Source organism: Coptis chinensis, chromosome 8 (assembly GCF_015680905.1).
Source record: "Coptis chinensis isolate HL-2020 chromosome 8, ASM1568090v1, whole genome shotgun sequence".
Taxonomy (NCBI): Eukaryota; Viridiplantae; Streptophyta; class Magnoliopsida; order Ranunculales; family Ranunculaceae; genus Coptis; species Coptis chinensis.
This window is the reverse complement of record NC_141463.1, coordinates 70,523,082-70,543,386: the sequence shown is the minus strand read 5'-3', so window position 1 is coordinate 70,543,386 and position 20,305 is coordinate 70,523,082. Positions and strand designations below refer to the sequence as shown.

General features: G+C 40.7%; 1 protein-coding gene across 1 annotated transcript; it reads left to right on the top strand.

The window, feature by feature from the left end:
- The first annotated feature begins 1,450 nt into the window (after positions 1-1,450).
- On the top strand, positions 1,451-2,395 carry LOC147482747 (uncharacterized). The gene has a single exon (XM_086579409.1). The coding sequence runs from the start codon at positions 1,451-1,453 to the stop codon at positions 2,393-2,395; it is 945 nt and encodes a 314-aa protein (XP_086435535.1).
- The last annotated feature ends 17,910 nt before the right edge of the window (positions 2,396-20,305 follow it).

Here is a 20,305-nt window from a genome sequence, read left to right as displayed (position 1 = left end):
ACCGGCGAGCTCCAGGAAGAGGGCCGCGTAGCAATTACAGTGTGGGGCCGTGGAAGAGGCGGAGCAAGCCGCGGTGCCCCCAAAAACTTTGGATGAGATAGAGACGGTAAACCCGGGGGCGGGGGAGGAAGAGAGAAGTTCACGCCGATAGGGTCGAAGTTTAGCGAGAGGAATGGAGGGAGAAACCGATACAATGTTTGGTGAGAAACAAAGACGCCTTTGCGTGGGGATAGAGGATATCACCGGGTTTAGATCCAGATTAAAACTTGTCATCGCCGCATTATGAGGGAGGACGCGGCGGTGAAGAGACGAAGATGAGGGGTGTGAGACCCAAATACGCCGGAAGGAACCGGCAGAAGAAGTTGTCAGATTGAAGAATGCGGGTATTATAAGGGACGTGGCATTCACGGACTGGTTGTCCAACATAGTCGCGGTCCCAAAGAAGAATGGCAAGGTCGATGTGTGTGGACTTCCACGGATGTGAATTTGGAGTGCCCAAAGGACGACGCTATCCGATGCCGCGAGTTGACGAGCTGGTAGACAGGACGGCGGGGTTCAGCGTGTTCTCATTTATGGACGCATCGATGGGGTACAACCAGGTGGCGATGTATGGTCCGGACCAGGAGAAGACCTCCTTCGTAGTGGAAGGAGGCACCTACTGCTACACGAGAATGCCGTTTGGGTTGAAAAATGCAGGGGCCACGTTCCAGCGCCTGGCGGAGAAGATGTTCGAGGGCAAAATTCGCAAAGGCATTGAGGTATACATCGATGATATGGTGGAAAAGAGCATGACAGAGGAGGAACATTCGGAGGGGTTGGAGGAGACGTTCCGAATATTGCGGACCCACAATTTGAAGCTCAACCCCGAGAAGTGTACATTTGGAGTGACCACAGGGAAGTTTCTAGGGTACATTGTGACGCCGGGCGAGGATAGAGGCAAACCCGAGCAGATTAGGTCCTTGGTAGAGATGCCCTCGCCGCAGAAGAAAAGGAGGTGCGCCGTTGGGTCGGAAGAGTCGCAGCTCTCAATAGATTCATATCGAAGTCGCCGACAAATGCAGCCGCATCGACCGATCGGTTGAGGAACTCCGCGGATTTCATGGACGGCCAGAGTGTGTGCGAGCATTCCAGGGCTCAAAAGGTATTTGGGGAGATCCCATTGTTGTCGCGACCGGAAGAGGAGAGAAAATCAGTATCTCAGATCCTGGGGTCACAGATTACGCAAATTCGATCCTTTGTTCGAAAGTAGTGGATAAGATAGAAAGACCGGTATACTTTCAGAGCAAGACGATGTTGGATGCGGAAACCCGGTATAGTCGCGTGGAGAAATACGCCCTCGCCTTGATATTTTCGGCCCTGAAACTAAAGCCCTACTTCGAAGCACACTCAGTGATCGTGGTCACGAAACTTGCCCCCCTAAGCGGTGCTCGAGGGCGAGAAATCAGGGAGAATGTTGAAATGGGCTGTGATGCTGAGTGCATATGAGATCCAGTATCAAGTGAGGACCGCGGAGAAAGCTCAGGCCCTGGCCGAGTTCTTGGCGGAGTTCCCCGCAGAGGACCCTACTTGGGGGGAGGAGATGGTGTTGGAAAATGAGGGAGAAAAGGAACCGGATAGCGCGGACCCATGGGACGAGGGTAACGGTTGGAGAGTGTTTGCCGACGGGTCAGCCACAGATGCAGGCAGTGGAATAGGAGTAGTATTGGTTACACCAGACAATAACAGGCTAGAGCTGACGATGAGATTGGGGTTCGCGGCATCCAATAACGAGGCAGAATATGAGGCGGTAATCGCGGGCATGGGAATGGCAGAGGACTTGGGGGTGAAGGAACTCACTGTGTACTCCGATTCCAATTTGGTGGTGTGTCAGGCGAATGGTGGATTCGCGGCACGGTGTCCCAGGATGGCGAGATACTTGGAGGTCCTACGGGGTCGGGCGTCGAAGTTCTCGGCGGTCCGGTTTGTACATTTGAACCGTGGAGAGAACCGTCACGCTGATGCCCTGGCATATGTGGCCGCAGCCATGCCGGGATCGGAAGGAAGGACTATAGAGGTGAGAAGACTGGACAGACCGAGCACAGAGGAACCAGTGGAGGTCATGAACACCGCGGAAAGCGACGAGGGGTGGATGTTGCCCATCAAGCAGTTTTTGACAGGAAGGGAGAATGTTGATCCCAGGGAGAGACGAAGGTTGGAACAGACAGCTCGGAGATACACCTTAGTGGGGGGAGAGTTATATCGGAGGAATTTCAAGGGACCTTTGTTGAAATGTTTGGGGCCGGGACTGGCTCGGAGGTGCTCGAAGTTACACGGCGGGATTGGCGGGAGCCACTTTCGGCGGCCTGCAGACGACAAGATAACCGCTTGTCGACGCGGGGTTACCGGCCTCACATGAAGAGAGGGTGGATTGAAACCACAGCGCTGCAGCAAGTGAAGGAGGTGCATGTGATCAAATTCTTGTGGGAAAACATCATTTGCCGTTTTGGGTTGCCCTATGTGATAATCGCGGATAATGGAACCCAGTTCACTGGCTCAAAGGTTAGGGGTTTCCTGCAAATGTATCACATCAAACAGGGATTCTCAGCCCCATATAACCCCGAAGGAAATGGGCAGGCGGAGTCCTCTAACAAAACCATACTCAACAATCTCAAGAGGAAATTGGAGGGCAAGAAAGGAACCTGGGCCGACGAACTAAGTCGAGTACTTTGGGCCTATCGGACAACCCCGCGAACGTCCACTCAGATGAGACCCCTTTCGCATTGGCATATGGAGTAGAGGCCGCGATACCAACCGAGATGGTGGCGGCACCACTAGGACCGCAAAATGGAAGATAAGTCAAATTGGGGCATTTTGGCTAGAGACCTGAACTTGGCGGAGGAAAGGAGAGACACAGCGCGCGTCAGATTGGAGGAATATCACCGCCGCCTGCAGAGGCAGTACGGTAAAAAGCTGAGAGTGAGGAGATTCGCGGTGGGAGACAAGGTGCTTCGGAGAGTGACTCCCAGCACCAAAAAGCCAGTGAGGGAAGTTGGGCCCGGCTTGGGAGGGGCCCTACGTGGTGGTCGGGATAGGGGGAACCGGCACCTACAGGTTACAAACTTTGGAGGAACAGCGGTGGATAAGCCGTGGAATGTAAGGTTGTTGAAAATCTTTCATGAGTAAATGTAATGAGAGAGACTAAAACTGCATGAGCTATTTGTACATATATAAAACCGTAGCACTTTTGAGGTGAACTATTATTGTTTGAGTTTTGAGTTTTCATTACCCCTCAGAGTGAAGGGAAGGGGGGGGATGAGCCCCCCAAGGACGAGAGGTCCAAACCTTAGAGGGGCAAAAAGGAGTTGCCACCCTAAGGTAAAGTCTCGGGGGGGGTGAGACGAAGTCACCGCGATCCCTTGAAGATTGGGGCAGCGAAGCAAAGAGGCTTCCGCGATGCCGATGGGCGAGTGCCCGCCAGAGGGAGGAGAGAGCGCGGAGCTCCAATCGGGGCGTGGGGCGAGGCAAGTCAAACATCCCCAACTGACGGGGAGGGATGCGCTAACGGAGGCCAGTTTTTACTAGGACAAATACACACACAAAGAGCAAAAAAATGCAAGGAGCAGAAACAATTAGATAAAAAGGAGCAAAACACAACATGTGCATCCCAACTAGTGGGAGGGAAAGTACAGTAACCAGTAGCGGAAAGAGTATGACAACACATAGCATTAAAAGACGCCTAGCCAGGGCACAAACAGGCTATATTCAAGGCACGGTACTTTCCAGAATCACCGAATCGGCGGCTTCTTCTATGATTAGATCCGCTGCCATGTCTATAGCCTCGGCTACCCGTTCAGCGGCGTCCCCCCCTTCAGAAGCCGAGTCCTGCACTGGCACAACGACCTCAGATAGCGGAGCAGTGGTGGGAGCTTCCGGAAGAAGGCGGCCTTCCTTGGTGAGACGGTCAATCTCCTCCCTGACCTTCTTGGCCACCCTCTTCTCGGCCTGGGCCCGGTAGATATCCCGGAGTTCGTCCATGTCGGCCTCATGCTGCGCATGGAGTGCTGCCAGAGCTTCTTGGTGCTTCTGAGAAAGGGAGTCCAGAGCAGCAGCGTGCTTCTCTTGAAGGGACTCGCGCTGGAGGGCGGCCGCGTTCATGTACGCCAGGTGGGCGGCCTCTGCGGTCCTCAGCTCGTCTTGGGCCCGGAGCTTGTCCAGGTCCGCGGCCGAGTTCTTCTCTGCTAGGTCGGCCACCTCCTTATCAAGTTCATCGATCCGCGCCCTGGCACCAAACAGGCCGCGGATCATGAAGGATATATCCAAACTCATCTGAAGAAGGGAACAAAAGTCAGAACACTCAAAGAGAGAGAAGAAAGAGATCAAATGCAAAGAAAGTAGTACCTTCTCCCAACCGGTGTAGAAGGAAGTCCGGTGGGACTCAAAGGAGCCACCTTCGGCGTATGCCATATCTGCGGGGAGGTGAGACCCGTAGAACAGGGAAGAAGCCACGGCAGGGTTCTTCAAAGCAGAATCCTTGACCGTCAAGGTCGCGGTTCCGGAGCTTGAAGGAAGGGCAAAATGGAGGAATGGGCTCGTCGGCCTCCTTTGTCGGTCGCGGGATGCCACCTCCTTCCCGGACGCCGTTCCACTTTGAGAAGCGCGGTAGGTGGGATCGCTGCCTTAGATGGAGGGCCTTCTCGTGGTCGGAGGCGTGGCGCGCTTTGAGGTCGGGGAGGAGATGGAGGAACAATGGTGGATTGGGGGGCAGCGGCTACAACGTCCTCATCCGAGTCGCTATCAAAGAGTTTGCGTTTGTTAGCGCCCATGCTGGAAGGGGGAGAAGAGGTGGAAGAGGAATGAGACGGGGAGTATTGGTCTTCCCAAGTCTTCAGGGAACGATACGGAGTGGGGGCTGCGGAGCGATGAGCGGTATGGCGAGCAGGGGGGTTGCGGTGTGAAGAGGCGGCGGTGCGGCGTTTTTTCTTGGGGGGAGAGGTGACACGGGGCTTTCTTTCTTTAGGGGAAGGGGGACGAAAAATGGGGCTTATATTTTCCGATGGTTGCCAACTCTGGATCAGATAGTAGGGGAGTAGCGGTGGTCGGGTCAATTTCGAAAGTATCACGATCGAAAGCCGCCCAAATCACGGATCTTCTGGAATGTCGAGGAAAAGATGTTGTCGTAGGGTCGCGATATCGAGTCGGGCCGCCAACCTGAAAAAGACAAAACAACAAGTTGGATTATAGCCGAAAGACATATTTCAATGGGGATAGATAAAGAGCGGGACTCACCACTGGGGAGGAAAGCCAGATGACGGAGGTTCAACTCAGGTGGAAGGTCCGCGGAGAGGAATTTTCCGGATATATAGAGAGGGTAATGGTGCCACAATTTGTCGGAGGAAGTGATGGGAGAATAAAGTGCCGCTTTTTTTAGGAGGCAGAATGAGTGATAGCCCACAATCGACTTCTTTGGTACTCTTCTTGAGGGTAGAAGTGGGCGCCATGTCGCTAACCGCTATCCGAGGTACTTCCGAAGCGGTTGTAGTGGTTCGCGGCATACATGACCCTCCGTGGTTGCCAATACCTTGGCATGGGGATGTTAAAATGATTGCACACCTCGACATCAAGACGGGTGAGAGGCAATCGAAGGCGCCGGCGACAATCGGCCGACCGTGGCCAATGGTGACACCCCGGCTTGTGGGGACCAAATGTGGGTAATAAGTTAAATCAGGCACGTGCTCTAAGATGACGTCAGCGGGTATCCCGTAGGCCGCTTTAACAGCCTCAAGATTAGGTCTACGACTACGTGGTGGTGGCGGCGGAAGGGTAAAGGCTTGCCCGGAGGTAGAGGGGGCCTCGGTCTGGTCAGGGGCAAGGCTGCGGTGTAAGGAGGAGGAGGAGGTGGCGGATCTAGAGACAGACATCGAGGACAGGGCGGAAGACACACAGTCACAACAAGGCAAAAAGGGAAATGAAGATGAACAGTTTCAAACACAAAGAGGAAATGCGCACTATAACAATTAAAGGAAGCCAGAGAAAGAAGGAGACCAACCTGAGGAAAAGATAGAGCAATCGGAGCAAGAATGTCAGCCACAGGATTTGAAGAGAACAACCGAAATGAAATTAATCGAGCTAGGAAGACGAAGAAAGGTGAAAGAAGAGGGAAGAGGAACGGGAAGACGAAAGAAGGGCTAAGTGAGAGAGAGAAGAGAAATCGAGCGGGCTTTTTATAAGAGGGGAGGGCAAAAGGGTAATTGCGGGGGTGCTGAAATCGAGGGACACCCAAAGGAACCACCAGATGAAAGACACGCGGAGGGAGGCACCACGAAAATGAAGAGGCGTAAGGTGAAACCGCATGAACACTCATGAATCCAAATTGTGATGGGAAGAGGGAAGACCACGGTCGGCGGGAGGAAGGTAGCAAGCTCTCGACTCCCGTCGATCGAGATATCATCGCGGACTCGAGGGGGCATCTGTAGTGGCATGATACCGCCCTGAAATAGCATGGGGATTTGGGCGGACTTAACATAACCTTAGGGCCGCTACCGCACTGATTGGGATGGCGACGTGGTCGCGCAGACTGAAACCCTACATGGAGGGAGGGACCGCGAGATAGGAGACAGGTGGAGGGTTGAGATGAAAGGAGAGTGGATATAAAAGAGGAGAGAAGAGAAGAAAAGAAAGGAGGAAAAAAGAGGAGGCGGCCAAGAGTGAAAAGGAGAGAGGTCTTGAAAGGAAGGAGGAGGATAGCAGTTTGTAAAGGGTAGTCTAAAGAAAGGGTTTGCCCTCACTATTTGGTGTTGTAACAATATATATATATAGAGAGAGAGAGAGAGAGAGAGAGAGAGAGTTTGCCATTTTTGTAGTAGTTGGTTGTCTTTTGTTTCGAGTAGATCTCGATTTTTATTGCACAAAATTGGCAGAATCGTCATTAATTTTTAATTTCGAATTTCCATGTTACACATTTCAAACTTTCAATTCAATTTGGGAGAAGGATTTGTTTTTTTTTTTTTTTTTTTTCAAACTATTTAGATTTATGTTTGGAGAAGATGGACTGAGGTACAAATTTGTAATATTACCAATAAATTGACCGGATGGGCTTTTGATGTGTTGGTGTTGCTGGTGTGAGTGTGTGGTTCAATTTGTTGGTGCTGCTGGTGTGAGTGGATGTTGGCAAGCCTTTATAAATACTCTCTCAACCATGTATAGCTTTTGAATATTACTCTGCCTCTATGTAAAATATGTGAACTGCCAGTACCATATGGTGTTGAGTGTGGAAGGCATGCGAGGAGACAAACGTGACAGTGTGTGTGGAGTAGTGGACTGTTGTGGTGATGACTAATGTGTTGCAGTGACTGCTACTGCTGCCTTGTTGCCTGCCTATTGCTGCTGGAAAGCAAGTGCTGCTGCTGCTGGAAAGCAATTAGTTCAGAGCTGATTTCCTTTTGCCCGACAAAATTCCCAAACCAAATTAGTTTTAATACCTTACTGGTTGAATCCTTGTGAAGAAGAATAATAAGGAATTGATGGAAAGATGTCACAAGTAAATGCCCAAAAAACTTGTGAATTTTGATGTCGTCATGAGCGTAATTGAAACTAAAACTTCCAGCCTTCGATACACTTATCCCTATTCCCTACTGCCAAAGCATTCTATTTCTTTGGAGAGGAACTTTGTATGTAATAGTGAAAGATTTTAGAGAGAGACTTTGTTCGCTAGATTTTGAGGTCAATCGAAAACAACTTGAAACTGCAGAAGCACATATCGTTTTATATAGAAGATTCGAAGAACCAGACCTATTTGGGGGAAAAAGTTGCAACGCTGCTAGTCAAACATCTTAACCTGAACCAGTTCACAGTAGAGGGACACAAGAAAAAAGTAATATAATTGCTGGGAGGCAAAGAAGCAACATCACGATGGAACTTGAACTAGTTAAGTGGGCTCTTAGAGCCTCTATTTTAGACTCTGTAATAACTCTACTTTGGATGATTCACTATCGGGAAAATAATAAATAAAGGGTAATCTTAAATACACTCTCCATTTCTAAGAGGGCACTCTCCAATCCGGAATTTATTATTACATTTGTGTCCCAACTGAAAACTCATGTTTTCTAAGAGGGCACTCCCCATCAAAAATATCCGATCTGATTTAAAAAATTAATAGTTATTATTTATTTATTTATTTATTATTATATAAAATATTATATAAAAGCATAAACTAATAATATAAAACTATAATAACAAAATAATAATAATAAATGACAAATATATATATATATATATATATATATATATATATATATATATATATATATATATATATATATTTATAATAGTTTTTATAGTGGTAAAATAAATTATTCAACGTAAATAAAATTTTAATTAATATTAATTTTCGGATCGGAGATTATCCGATATCCGATTCGGATATCCAAAATCGGATACGGATAATTTTTTAATATTTGTCGGATTCGGATTCGGATATCGGTATAAATTTTTGGATTCAGATACAGACATATCCGAATCCAGACCTATCCATTTGCACCCCCAGTTCTAACTTCTAACTACACTTTAAATTAGGAGTGCAATTAGATATCCAAATATTCGAATCCGATTCGAATTCGTATTCGAAAAATCGGATATTATCCGAAAATTTCAGATATCGGGTTCGGATAATTTTTTATGTCCGAATTGGTTTCAGATACGGATTTGAATACTGCCATATCCGCATCCGAAAATATCCGATCCGATTTAAAAAATTAATAGTTATTATATATAATTTATTTATTATTGTATAAAATATTAAGTAAAATCATAAACTAATAATATAAAACTATAATACCAAAATAATAATAATAAATGACAAATATATATATTTATAATAGTTTTTATAGTGGTAAAATAAATTATTCAAAGCAAATAAAATTTTAATTAATATTAATTTTCGATCGGAGATTATCCGATATCCGATTCGGATATCCAAAATCGGATATGGATAATTTTTTTAATATCCGTTGGATTTGTATTTGTATAACGGTATAAATTTTCTGATTCGGATTCGGATTCGGATACAGACATATCCGAATCCGAACCTATCCATTTGCAGCCCCAGTTCTAACTACACTTTGAATTAGGAGTGCAAGTGGATATCCAAATATTCGAATCCGATTCGGATTCGTATTCGAAAAATTGGATATTATCCAAAAATTTCGGATATCGAATTCGGATAATTTTTTATGTCCGAATTGGTTTCGAATACGGATTTGAATACTGCATATCCGCATCCGAAAATATCCGATCCGATTTAAAAAATTAATAGTTATTATATATAATTTATTTATTTATTTATTATTGTATAAAAAATTATATAAAATCATAAACTAATAATATAAAACTATAATAACAAAATAATAATAATAAATGACAAATATATATATTTATAATAGTTTTTATAGTGGTAAAATAAATTATTCAAAGAAAATAAAATTTTAATTAATATTAATTTTCATATCAGATATTATCCGATATCCGATTTGGATATCCAAAATCGGATTCGGATAATTTTTTTAATATCCATTGGATTCGAATATTTTGAATATAGTATATAACATCTAGTACATTTGGAAGTTAATATTCATTATCTAATCTAACACCTATTTTATTATATATTTATTTTTTATATATATATTTTTTAATTTGTAATGGTATCAAAATTTGAGATCCCTCGATATTTCCAATTTAGAGTTTAGGGTTTAGGGTTAGACATCTCCATATTTCAATATTTCAATTATTTTGATATCTCGACATCCGAAATTGAGTTTTCATTTCAACCAATTATTTCAATATTTCAAAACAATTTTGATATTTCGACCAATTATTCAATTATTCAATAATTCAATACTATTTCAATATTTTGCCCAATTGTTTTTATGAAATTTCGAAATCAATTTATTCTCTTTTTAGGTTGATTTGAATTTCCCTCTCAAAATCAAAATCAAACTCAAAACTCATTTTCAACTTTTTTGCTTCCCCCTCAAATTCAAACCCAAATTTTAGCCCTTTTTATACTCTATTTCTTTCCCCACCCTCAAACCTACTTCTCTTTAAACACTTATTCTCCATTCCTAATACAGAAACTTACAAAAACTCAAAACTATGGGAGGTGGTGAGCATGAAAACTCACCCAATCCACACACTTGCAAGGTAATTTGCTTGACTTATCTTCTCCACTTCAATTGTTTTCTTTAAGTTGGGTATATGTCTAACTATTTTCTTTTTGTTGAATTTAAGTCTAATTTCAGCACATTGAAAGCTTACATTGGAATTGGAAGTGGAAGTTGACAACACATGTCATGGGTTTGGGACAAAAGTTATTGTGAAAGGGAAGGAGAAAAAAGAGGAATCGTAGAATGTAGAATGTTGTAATCTTCTCAATCTTATATTAATTTCGGTAACTGGTTACTACTTTACAAATACAATTTTCAGCAATTGAACACCAAAAGTTTGAGCAATTTTCAGCAACTAGATACCATTTATTAAATTAGTAACTAGATACCGAAATTGAGTTTTAATATCGGTAATTGGTTACCGCTAGATACAATTTTCAGCAACTGAACACCATCATTGTGAGCAAGTTTCAGCAACTAGATACCATTTATGAAATTAGGATATCGAAATTGAGTTTTACAAATACAATTTTCAGCCACTAAACACCAAAATTTTGAGCAACTAGATACCATTTATCAAATTAGCAACTAGATACCGAAATTGAGTTTTAATTTCGGTAATTGGTTACGGCTTTACTATTACAATTTTCAGCAACTAAACACCAAACTTTTGAGCAATTTTCTCAAATTAGGGATACCGAAATTGAGTTATAGTAACTAGTTACCACTTTACAAATACAATTTTCAGCAACTGAACACCAACATTTTCAGCAATTTTCAGCAACTAAATACCATTTATCAAATTAGCAACTAGATACCGAAATTGAGTTTTACAAATACAATTTTCAGCCACTAAACACCGAAACTTTGAGCAACTAGATACCATTTATCAAATTAGCAACTAGATACCGAAATTGAGTTTTAATTTCGGTCATTGGTTACCGCTTTACTATTACAATTTTCAGCAACTGAACACCAAACTTTTGAGCAATTTTCTCAAATTAGGGATACCGAAATTGAGTTATAGTAATTGGTTACCGCTTTACAAATATAATTTTTAGCAACTGAACACCAACATTTTCAGCAATTTTCAGCAACTAAATACCATTTATCAAATTAGTAACTGGATACCGAAATTGAATTTTAATTTCGGTAACTGGTTACCACTTTACTATTACAATTTTCAGCAACTTAATACCAAACTTTTGAGCAATTTTCTCAAATTAGGGATACCGAAATTGAGTTCTAGTAACTGGTTACCGCTTTACAAATACAATTTTCAACAACTGAACACCAAAATTTTGAGCAATTTTCAGCAACTAGATACCATTTATCAAATTAGCAACTGGATACCGAAATTGAGTTTAAATTTCGGTAACTGGTTACCGCTTTACTATTACAATTTTTAGCAACTAGATACCAACATTTTTTTGGCAACTAAACACTAACATTTTAAGCAATTGTCAGCAACTAGATACCACTTTACTATGCTTTGAACAATAAATGCAATGTCTTCAATTTAGAATCCCATATGGTGCGGTGGTGCCTTTGTCTTTCCCTATGACAAACAATCCAAGAAATGAGCGCACACCACTTAATGCTTGTATTTTATGGCTAGAGTGCATAAAATAAGTGTTAAAGTTATAAGGAAGAAAACTGACGTTAAATTATGGAAATGTTGAAATCTACATTTTCAACCAGAGCCATACATCACGAGATTAAGACATAGTAACTTACAAACTCATGTAAGACCAAATAAGCATAAACCATGGGACATAGCTTACTCCAAAACATCAATAGATAGTCCAAACTTTATGCAGAAAAAGGTAAAACCCTCATCACACCAGGACCATTAAGTTCATATCCATTAAAAGTAAAGATGACGTTTTGAAAATGGGCATGTACGGTATCGCATGTTTCTTCTGACTGAGACTAGAATGTAAAATGACTTCTAGACTCGAGCACAGTCACACCTGCTTCAGCAAAAAGTCTATCTTTTTCCTTTTCCACAAGATCTGCTAACAACTTCTGAAAATCTTCTCTCTGCACACATATATTCTCATATTTGAGTTCTAACCATTAAAACTATTAAAAACATAACAAAAATTGATACAATGGTAAAAGCTTCACCTGAGCTGCTATAAGAGATTCTCTGGTGATTACCTGAAAAAAAACAAACATAGGTATAAGTAAGTTGCCATACAAAATAAACAGCACCGGGTAGTTTGCTGTGTCATTGTCAGTCTAAAACACAAGTGAAAATGCAAAAAGTTCATTTGGCTAATGGGATATAGAGTTAGCATAATCCCAATGTCTAGGATAAGCACTACCACCACAAATAATCTTTACATTGATAATGCTACCACCGCTCGCGTACAAGTAATAACTGGAGAATTACATCAATCCACATATGAGCCCCCGCATACAATTTTGTTCATAAGAACAAGAAACACCCAGAGCATGACCACAACCTATTTAATCAGGAGATCTAATTCAATTACAATCCCCAACAACTTACACACATGAACATAATGAATATAATCCATATTACATTAAATATTCTAACTTGAATATTTTTCTTCACTGACATATTTAACAATGATACTAAAGGGTATCCAAAATAGTGAGTATCTTCTGATGTGATGTTCTATCATATCTTTAATATGGTTCTCCTATTTTTTCTGTTTTCAATACTAAGATTCCAACACAATCAAATCTATCTTGAATTTTTCTGTTTTAATGTGATGTTTATAAGTTGCAGCAGAGGAGATTAGAAACAAGAGGATGAAAGGGGATTCAGAAGAGGAGTCAAAAATAACAAAACAAAACAACATCAACAGCAGCATTAGTAACAATAATAATAAAACCAACAACAAAGAAACTTCTGCAGATTCAGTGAAGGAGAAATCAAAGGCTTCGGAGACAAGTCGATTACATTCATGTTCGAGCTGGCTGGTAGGCGGGCCATTGACAGCCATAGTCTTGCTGAAATAGTGAGAAGGGAAAAGATAAGTGAGAGGATGAAATATCTTCAAGACTTAGTTCCAGGGTGCAACACGATTACTGGCAAGGCCGGAATGCTGGATGAAATCATAAATTATGTTCAATCTCTTCAAAGACAAGTAGAGGTAGAAGATCCTCTAACTAACTTGTTATGTCATATTCAAGTATAATTGCATTTCTTCTTGTGAAGTAGTTGAGCATTTCCTAAATTGGGTTTATTTACTTTGAAATGCAGTTCCTGTCAATGAAGCTTGCTATTGTTAATCCTAGACTCGACTTTAACATCGAAAGTTTGTTCACAAAAGAGGTAAAGACCTATATAAGTACTTAATTGCAATTAGGATTTCATTTTTTGGTTTGTCAAAATACTATAAAATGATTCAGAGATCCTATTAATTTTCTACTAAACCTATGCTATTGCAATCAACTTCAAAATTTTAACATAAAGTGACCAATCAACTTCAAAAAACATCAACAACGGAAAATCAAAATAACCCATTTCGTCATCAATACAGACAAATTAAACTTCAATAATTCTGCCCATTGGAACCAAATCTCAAACACTAAACAAAATACACAAAATTCCTAACATTTTGGAGATGGGTAAGAATCAAACCTGTTAAAAATAACAGATAAGGTATTGAAATTAGCCGAATTCTCCACAAAGAATTTAAGCTCAGCAGCTCTTTTAGCAATTCCAAATCTAACAATAGGTGCTCTAGTTATTCCATCTTTCAACAAAACACTACTAGCCCCACCCGAAGCATAAATCACTTTACACCCCCTAAAGAAATGAGAGGAGGTGACGGGGGTGGCTGGGAGGAGGAGAGAAGATAAAGTCTCCAAGGTTTACACTGTTACTGTTAATAACCTATGAAAATAATACTAATAAACCGGAATACAAAGTCACCCGGTTTCAGGAGCGTGCCCCTCTAATTTCTTAGTGAACCGGCTGGGTTATTCTTAACTAAAACCGGTTTTCGAGTTAGAGAGTGCCCTCTTAGGAACCGGAGCGTGTATTTAACAGGACCCTAAATAAATAAATAAAAGCAAATTTTGATTGCACAGGTAGGCTGGCAAGAACTAAGACCAATGTCGAGTTGAACTCATGCAACATATATTGACAAAGACAAATCATCACTACTTGACAATGGGACAATCAAAATCCAAGGTATCCATTGCTAAGATTTCAAACATGGTGAAAATCTAATTACGTAGTACAATCCAAAACTTTGGATAAAAAATTAAAAATTTAGTACAATCTGAATACATGCATAAAAACTTTGGATGATAACATTTGCTGCGTAACACCCAGCTTTGACACAGTCCTCCATGGGCTTCTCCTGGACCATCTGAGACAAAAATCCTCCAACAAATGCATCTCCTGCAAAACAAGACCGAAAATGAAGCCTTAGGCTATGACAAAATCTGGAATGGGAAAGACCATGAGTATCTAAAACTGTATCGCTAAATGAAATCTATTCTGAATTAGGAAGTATTTGTGCCACTAGCTTCCTTATTTAACATGCGAGAAATATACGAAGCAAACCACATCGTAAATATATCCCTCCTGCCCTCAAAAAGGCATTGTGTGGTTAATGCAAGCTAGTAACTTTAATCTTACATATGACACTAAAATCTATCTTCATCCAGCAAAGACTTCAACAATTAGTATAGGGAGGTTTATGCTGAATTTTACTTCCAAAAGTTGGAGTCCTCCAATTCTAAATCTCAACTTTATGAGGTCAAACTAAACATGTTTACAAATCACAAAAAATGAATATTAATAAGAGCCCAAACTTGTAGTTTTAACCCCTTAATAATATTATATTTAGACCAAATATGTGTATAATAAATAAGAGTTAATACTGTTTACGTGCTTTTATGTATTTTAGGTATTGGAGTCAAATATGTGAAGAAATGTGTCACTTTTGCAAGAGAAATGAGCAAAGGTTAGTTCCTAAGAAGTTTTATGACAAAAGGCGGAGATTTAAGGAGAAAAAACCTTTTTAAAGCCCAGTCAAAGCTAAAAAGTCAAAGTCAATGCGGGTAAAAATAGAGCATAAAAGTCAAAAGAACTTCCATAGGCCATATATTTGGACTTAGACCTCAGAAGTGGCTCTATTATATGTCAAAACGACCGGCTCGGAAAGAGTTTTCTAAAGGTCCAAGCCTTGATTCAATCAGAGGAGTAAAAGTGGACAAAAAGGCTGTTGTAGTAATTTCCAACAGAGAAACCTTTTTTGGACTTAAGTAATTAGGTTTTGGGCTTGACTTAATGGCCCAAAATATGGCTCCATAGCCCATACACGAAATTATAGACCTAGCCTCTCCTATATAAAGAAGACTAAAACATAACTCTTACTTAGTTAGTTAATTATTCAGTACTTAGTTTTTAATTCTTAGACTCTCTTCCATTAGATTAATAAAGCCAAGTTATTTTTATTGTTTCAATTATGTCTTATTCTTCTATTGATGATAATCTAATGAATCTCAGCTAAACCTCCATTAGAGGGGTTTGATAATAATGCTTTGATGAAGACTTGATGTGTTAGTATAGAATAAGTTGTAGTAATCTATTCCACTCTAAAAGTTAGTTAATTCACCATGAGAATGGGTTTAAATTGCCTCACATGCTAATTATTAGTTGGTAGAGATTGCCATGAATAATTAGGGATTAAAAAGACCCAACCTTCATGTGAAAACATAAAGATTAGGATTACAACAAATCTATACTAGCATATTAAGAATTAATCAAGGTGGAATCAAATTCTCCTAATCTCTTCTTCTCATTCACATTTTATAATCAAATTGCCATAGTATAGTTTAGAACATTTTAATTAGTTATTTCACCATATTAGTATAATTTAATTATTGCTCTCATTGATATTATAGAATTTTTAAATTAGTGAAACTGTTACGTCTAAGAAACTAGGAGTGGAACGAATTCTGTACTCCACCATATCGCAAGATAATCTAGAGTAAAAAACTTTGATCATAGTATAAATTCAAGTTTTTGCTTATTCTTAGCATAATTAGTTAAGAGTAGGTAAAACCATAGCCTTTTACTTTTATCAAATGTCGCCGCTGCCATCTAAGTTTTGTTAGATTAGTTTCCCGTTGTGTTTAAAATTATACAAATATCCCATTTCACCCACCCACCGATTGTTTGGTCCTAACTGTGTTTGTTTTTTTCTTCAGAAATTTTTTTCACACGCCCGCACCCTTGTGTGCCCTATATTTGAGCGCGCACGCCTTCTTGTTACTAGAATTTTTTTTTTGTGAACAGTATATAGAGCGCGCCAGCACCCTTATATACTCTACAATAGAGTGCTCCCGCGCCCATCTGGAGAATATCCCGATTTCGCAGGTTAGTCACCGGCTCTCATTTTGTTCAAATTATTTTTACTATTAAGTGTTTTTAACTTCTTAATACACTGGGATTGCGTATACAAGACGCTATTCATACGCTAAGCAAAGAGGCCATCAGGTACTCTTTCCTTCACTCCTCGTCTTTTCTGTTAGAGGATTTTTTTGTTCTAGCATATCAGGGTTGTTTGACTGTTGTTAGTGGTTTGTATTCATATTGGCCTTAGCCTTGAATGAGATTAAGGTCCGATAAGAGTAAACCATCTTCTGTTATTTATCGTAAACGTCAACGCACACGCCTATCTAGAATATCACACACTACACTTGCATTAATGGCTGACGAAATAGAGACTCCTCTCTCTGATTTTTATAAAGCCCTTAACGATAGCCCTAAGTCATGCATCGTTCTTGCAGATCCAGTGGGGGATTTTCAAATTCCCTCGAATATATTTAATTTGTTATCGGTTTTTCATGGGTTAGACCACGAGAAGCCTTACCAGCATATGCGTAGGATTGAACAAGTTCTTACCACATTTCATCATCCTACCGTAGGTTCGGAACAAATTAAACTTAGGGTGTTTCCTTTCACTCTAGCCGATAAGGCAGTATCTTGGTTAACTACCTAATCGCCTAATTCTGTGGACTCATGGGCCACCCTCGTTCAATTGTTCATGGAACAGTTTTTCTCACCACTGAAGACAGATGAAATGCTTCAAAAGATTCATTTCTTCCGCCAGAATCCTCATGAATCCTTTTCAGAGGCATGGAATCATTTCACTAATCTTCTCATCGAATGTCCACATCATAACCTTGCGAAAGACACGCTTGTTCGTGCCTTTTTCAAAGGTTTTTTACATCACCACAAAGAAGTTCTTGATATAATGACTGGGGGTAGTTTCCTTAGTAAAGGTGCCTCAGAGGCTTATAGGTTTTTAGAAGATCAATCTAAACGTCAAAATAACTGGGTAATGACATCCCCCGCTCCAATAATTCTTCTTCCACAATTAAGGCTGCCAGTATGTTTGAGGTTAAATCTGATCCCAAGCTTAGAACTCTAATCGAATCTCTCACAAAAAAGGTAGAAGTCATTTCTATTCAACATAAGCCTACTCATGTCACGAACATAAACTCTCTTCCATGTAATTTATGTTACAACCTTGAGCATACCGACTCCTATTGTCCTATCCTCTATGAACAACCACCCACATAGCCGGATAATGTTTGCTCCATTAATAGCAAACCTATCCCACCTTGGAGACAACACCCCAACTTCGGTTGGTGAAATAATCAACAAGTTACACCTCCGGGGTTTAATAATCAAAATGTTAGGCCAGTGAACAATTACAACCAAGCTCCAACGAGACAAGGACAAGGTAATTGTAATAATTATAATAATTATTATAATACTAATAGAGGTATCGTTCTGGTTAATAATAACTATCGCAACCCACCCGTTAATAATCAACGTGAGATAGTTCCAGTCACATCATCTGTGGCCACTACACCTTCACAATCGGATCGTTTCGAAGCCTACATGCAAGCTAACCAACATATTTTACAATCCATTAATCATTCCATACAACAGTTAACCTAAGAGAAAACCCAACCGAAAGGTGTGTTTCTAGGTCAAGCTATACCTAATCCTAAAACGCCAAACACAACCTTTGAACTAACCGATACTCCTAGTAATGATAATTTTAACGTAGGTGAGTTAAATGCCATCACCACTCTCCATTCTGGTAGAGTGATTGATAACGCCATAACTATGCTAGTTGTTACCCCACCAGTGGTCATTACAACTGAAACTTTACTAGATACCAAAGTAGAAACTGAAGATCCTACTCCTGTAGAGGTACCAGTTAAACCTCAACCCAAGAGGAAAGCAGCCAAGGTTAAAGCTCATATTGATCTTTATGCTAAATATAGAGAGAACCCACCGTTTCCCCAGAGACTAGCCATGTTACACAAGGATACAAATTTTGATGAGATTAGGGAAGTTTTTAAGAATCTTATGATAAACCTACCTTTTCTTGACGCTATTAAAAAGTTACCACAACATGCTAAGTTTCTAAAAGAGTTGTGCGCTACTAGGTGGAAAACAAATATACCAAAAGACGCCTTTTTAACTGAATAGTTTCCAACTCTATCTGAACATAATAGAATCGTTAAGTACAAGAACCCTGGTTGTCCTATTGTACAATGCACCTTAGGGGATACCTACACGAAGACTACACTATTAGACCTGGGGGCGAGTGTTAACTTACTCCCTTATTATCTATATAAATAAATAGGTCTACAAGAGATGCAACCAACTAAAATGATGTTGCAATTAGCTGACCGTTCTATTAAGTATCCTAAAGGTGTTATTGAAACCGTGCTTATTAAAGTTCAAGATTTTTACTATCTAGCCGACTTCGTTATCCTCGACACAGAAGTCGCTAACGACTCTGTTCCTATCATCTTAGGGCGTCCTTTCTTGGCAACTGCCAACGCGCTCATAAATTGCCGCGATGGTTCGGTGTCCATGTCCTTTGGCCATTTTTCTGTTGAGGTAAATGTTTTCAAAATGATAAAACAGTTACCCGATACGACTATAGATGGAGAAGTTAACATGATCGAGAGCTTAGCTCAAGATTATTTCAACAACACATTTCCATAAAATCAGATGCACTAATTCCTTTCCTTCGGTAGTTCTGAATTCGACGATGACTCCTACTTAGAGGAAGTCATCGCCCTTTTCGAGTCTACTCCTATCTTAGATCCCTCTGTAGCTCCATCTTCTGAGTTTGACGACCTCTTACCTAAACCAGTCTTCACTACTCAAGATGAGGACCCTCCAGAATCCTTTTTACCCATTCCTCCTACCCCTATATGCTTAAACCTCTTCCTGTTGAGTCATCTGGTGATCATATCTTCTCAGTTATCTGCTGATGAAGAGGCACGTTTGATTAGGGTGATTCGGGAACATCGTTCCACGATCGGTTGGTCCTTGGACGACATTAAGGGGATCGACCCTAGTGTATGCACACATCTCATACATTTGGAGGATAATGTGAAGACTTTCCACGAACCTCAGCGTTGCTTGCACCCTACCATGAAAGAGGTGGTCAGGGAAGAAGTCTTGCGGTTACTCGATGCAGGTATCATATATCCCATCTCCGATAGCAAATGGGTAAGTCCCATTCATATAGTTCCTAAGAAATCGGGGGTTACCGTTGTTCGTAATGTTGGGGTGAATATGTTTCCAGACGAGTTCCTATGAAATGGGGGATCTGTATTGATTACAGACGCTTAAACGCTATGACACGAAAAGATCACTTTCCTTTACCTTTTATAGATCAGATGCTCGAACGTCTAGCATGTCATGCTTATTATTGTTTTTTAGATGGGTACTCTAGCTATTTTCAATCATTATCGATCCTGATGACCAGGACAAGACTACCTTCACATGTTCTTTTGGAATATATGCTTATAAACGGATGCCTTTTGGCCTCTGTAATGCTCATAGTACCTTCCAGCGGTGTATGCTTCATATCTTTAGTGACATGGTGGAGCGCTTTATAGAAGTTTTTATGGATGATTTTTCTATCTATGGAGACTCTTTCAGTGAATGTCTGTCTAACCTTTCCCAGGTGTTGACACGGTGTGAGAAAAAAAATATAGTTTTAAATTGGGAGAAATGTCATTTTATGGTAAAGAAAGAAATAGTGCTAGGTCATATTGTTTCTAGTGATGGCATAAAAGTAGATAAGGCCAAATTAGATAAAATAGCATCTCTACCTATAACACGGACTATC

Bases quoted from the DNA above. Each gene is read 5' to 3' on its own strand.
- LOC147482747 (XM_086579409.1), top strand. From the start codon at position 1,451: ATGTTGAAATGGGCTGTGATGCTGAGTGCATATGAGATCCAGTATCAA.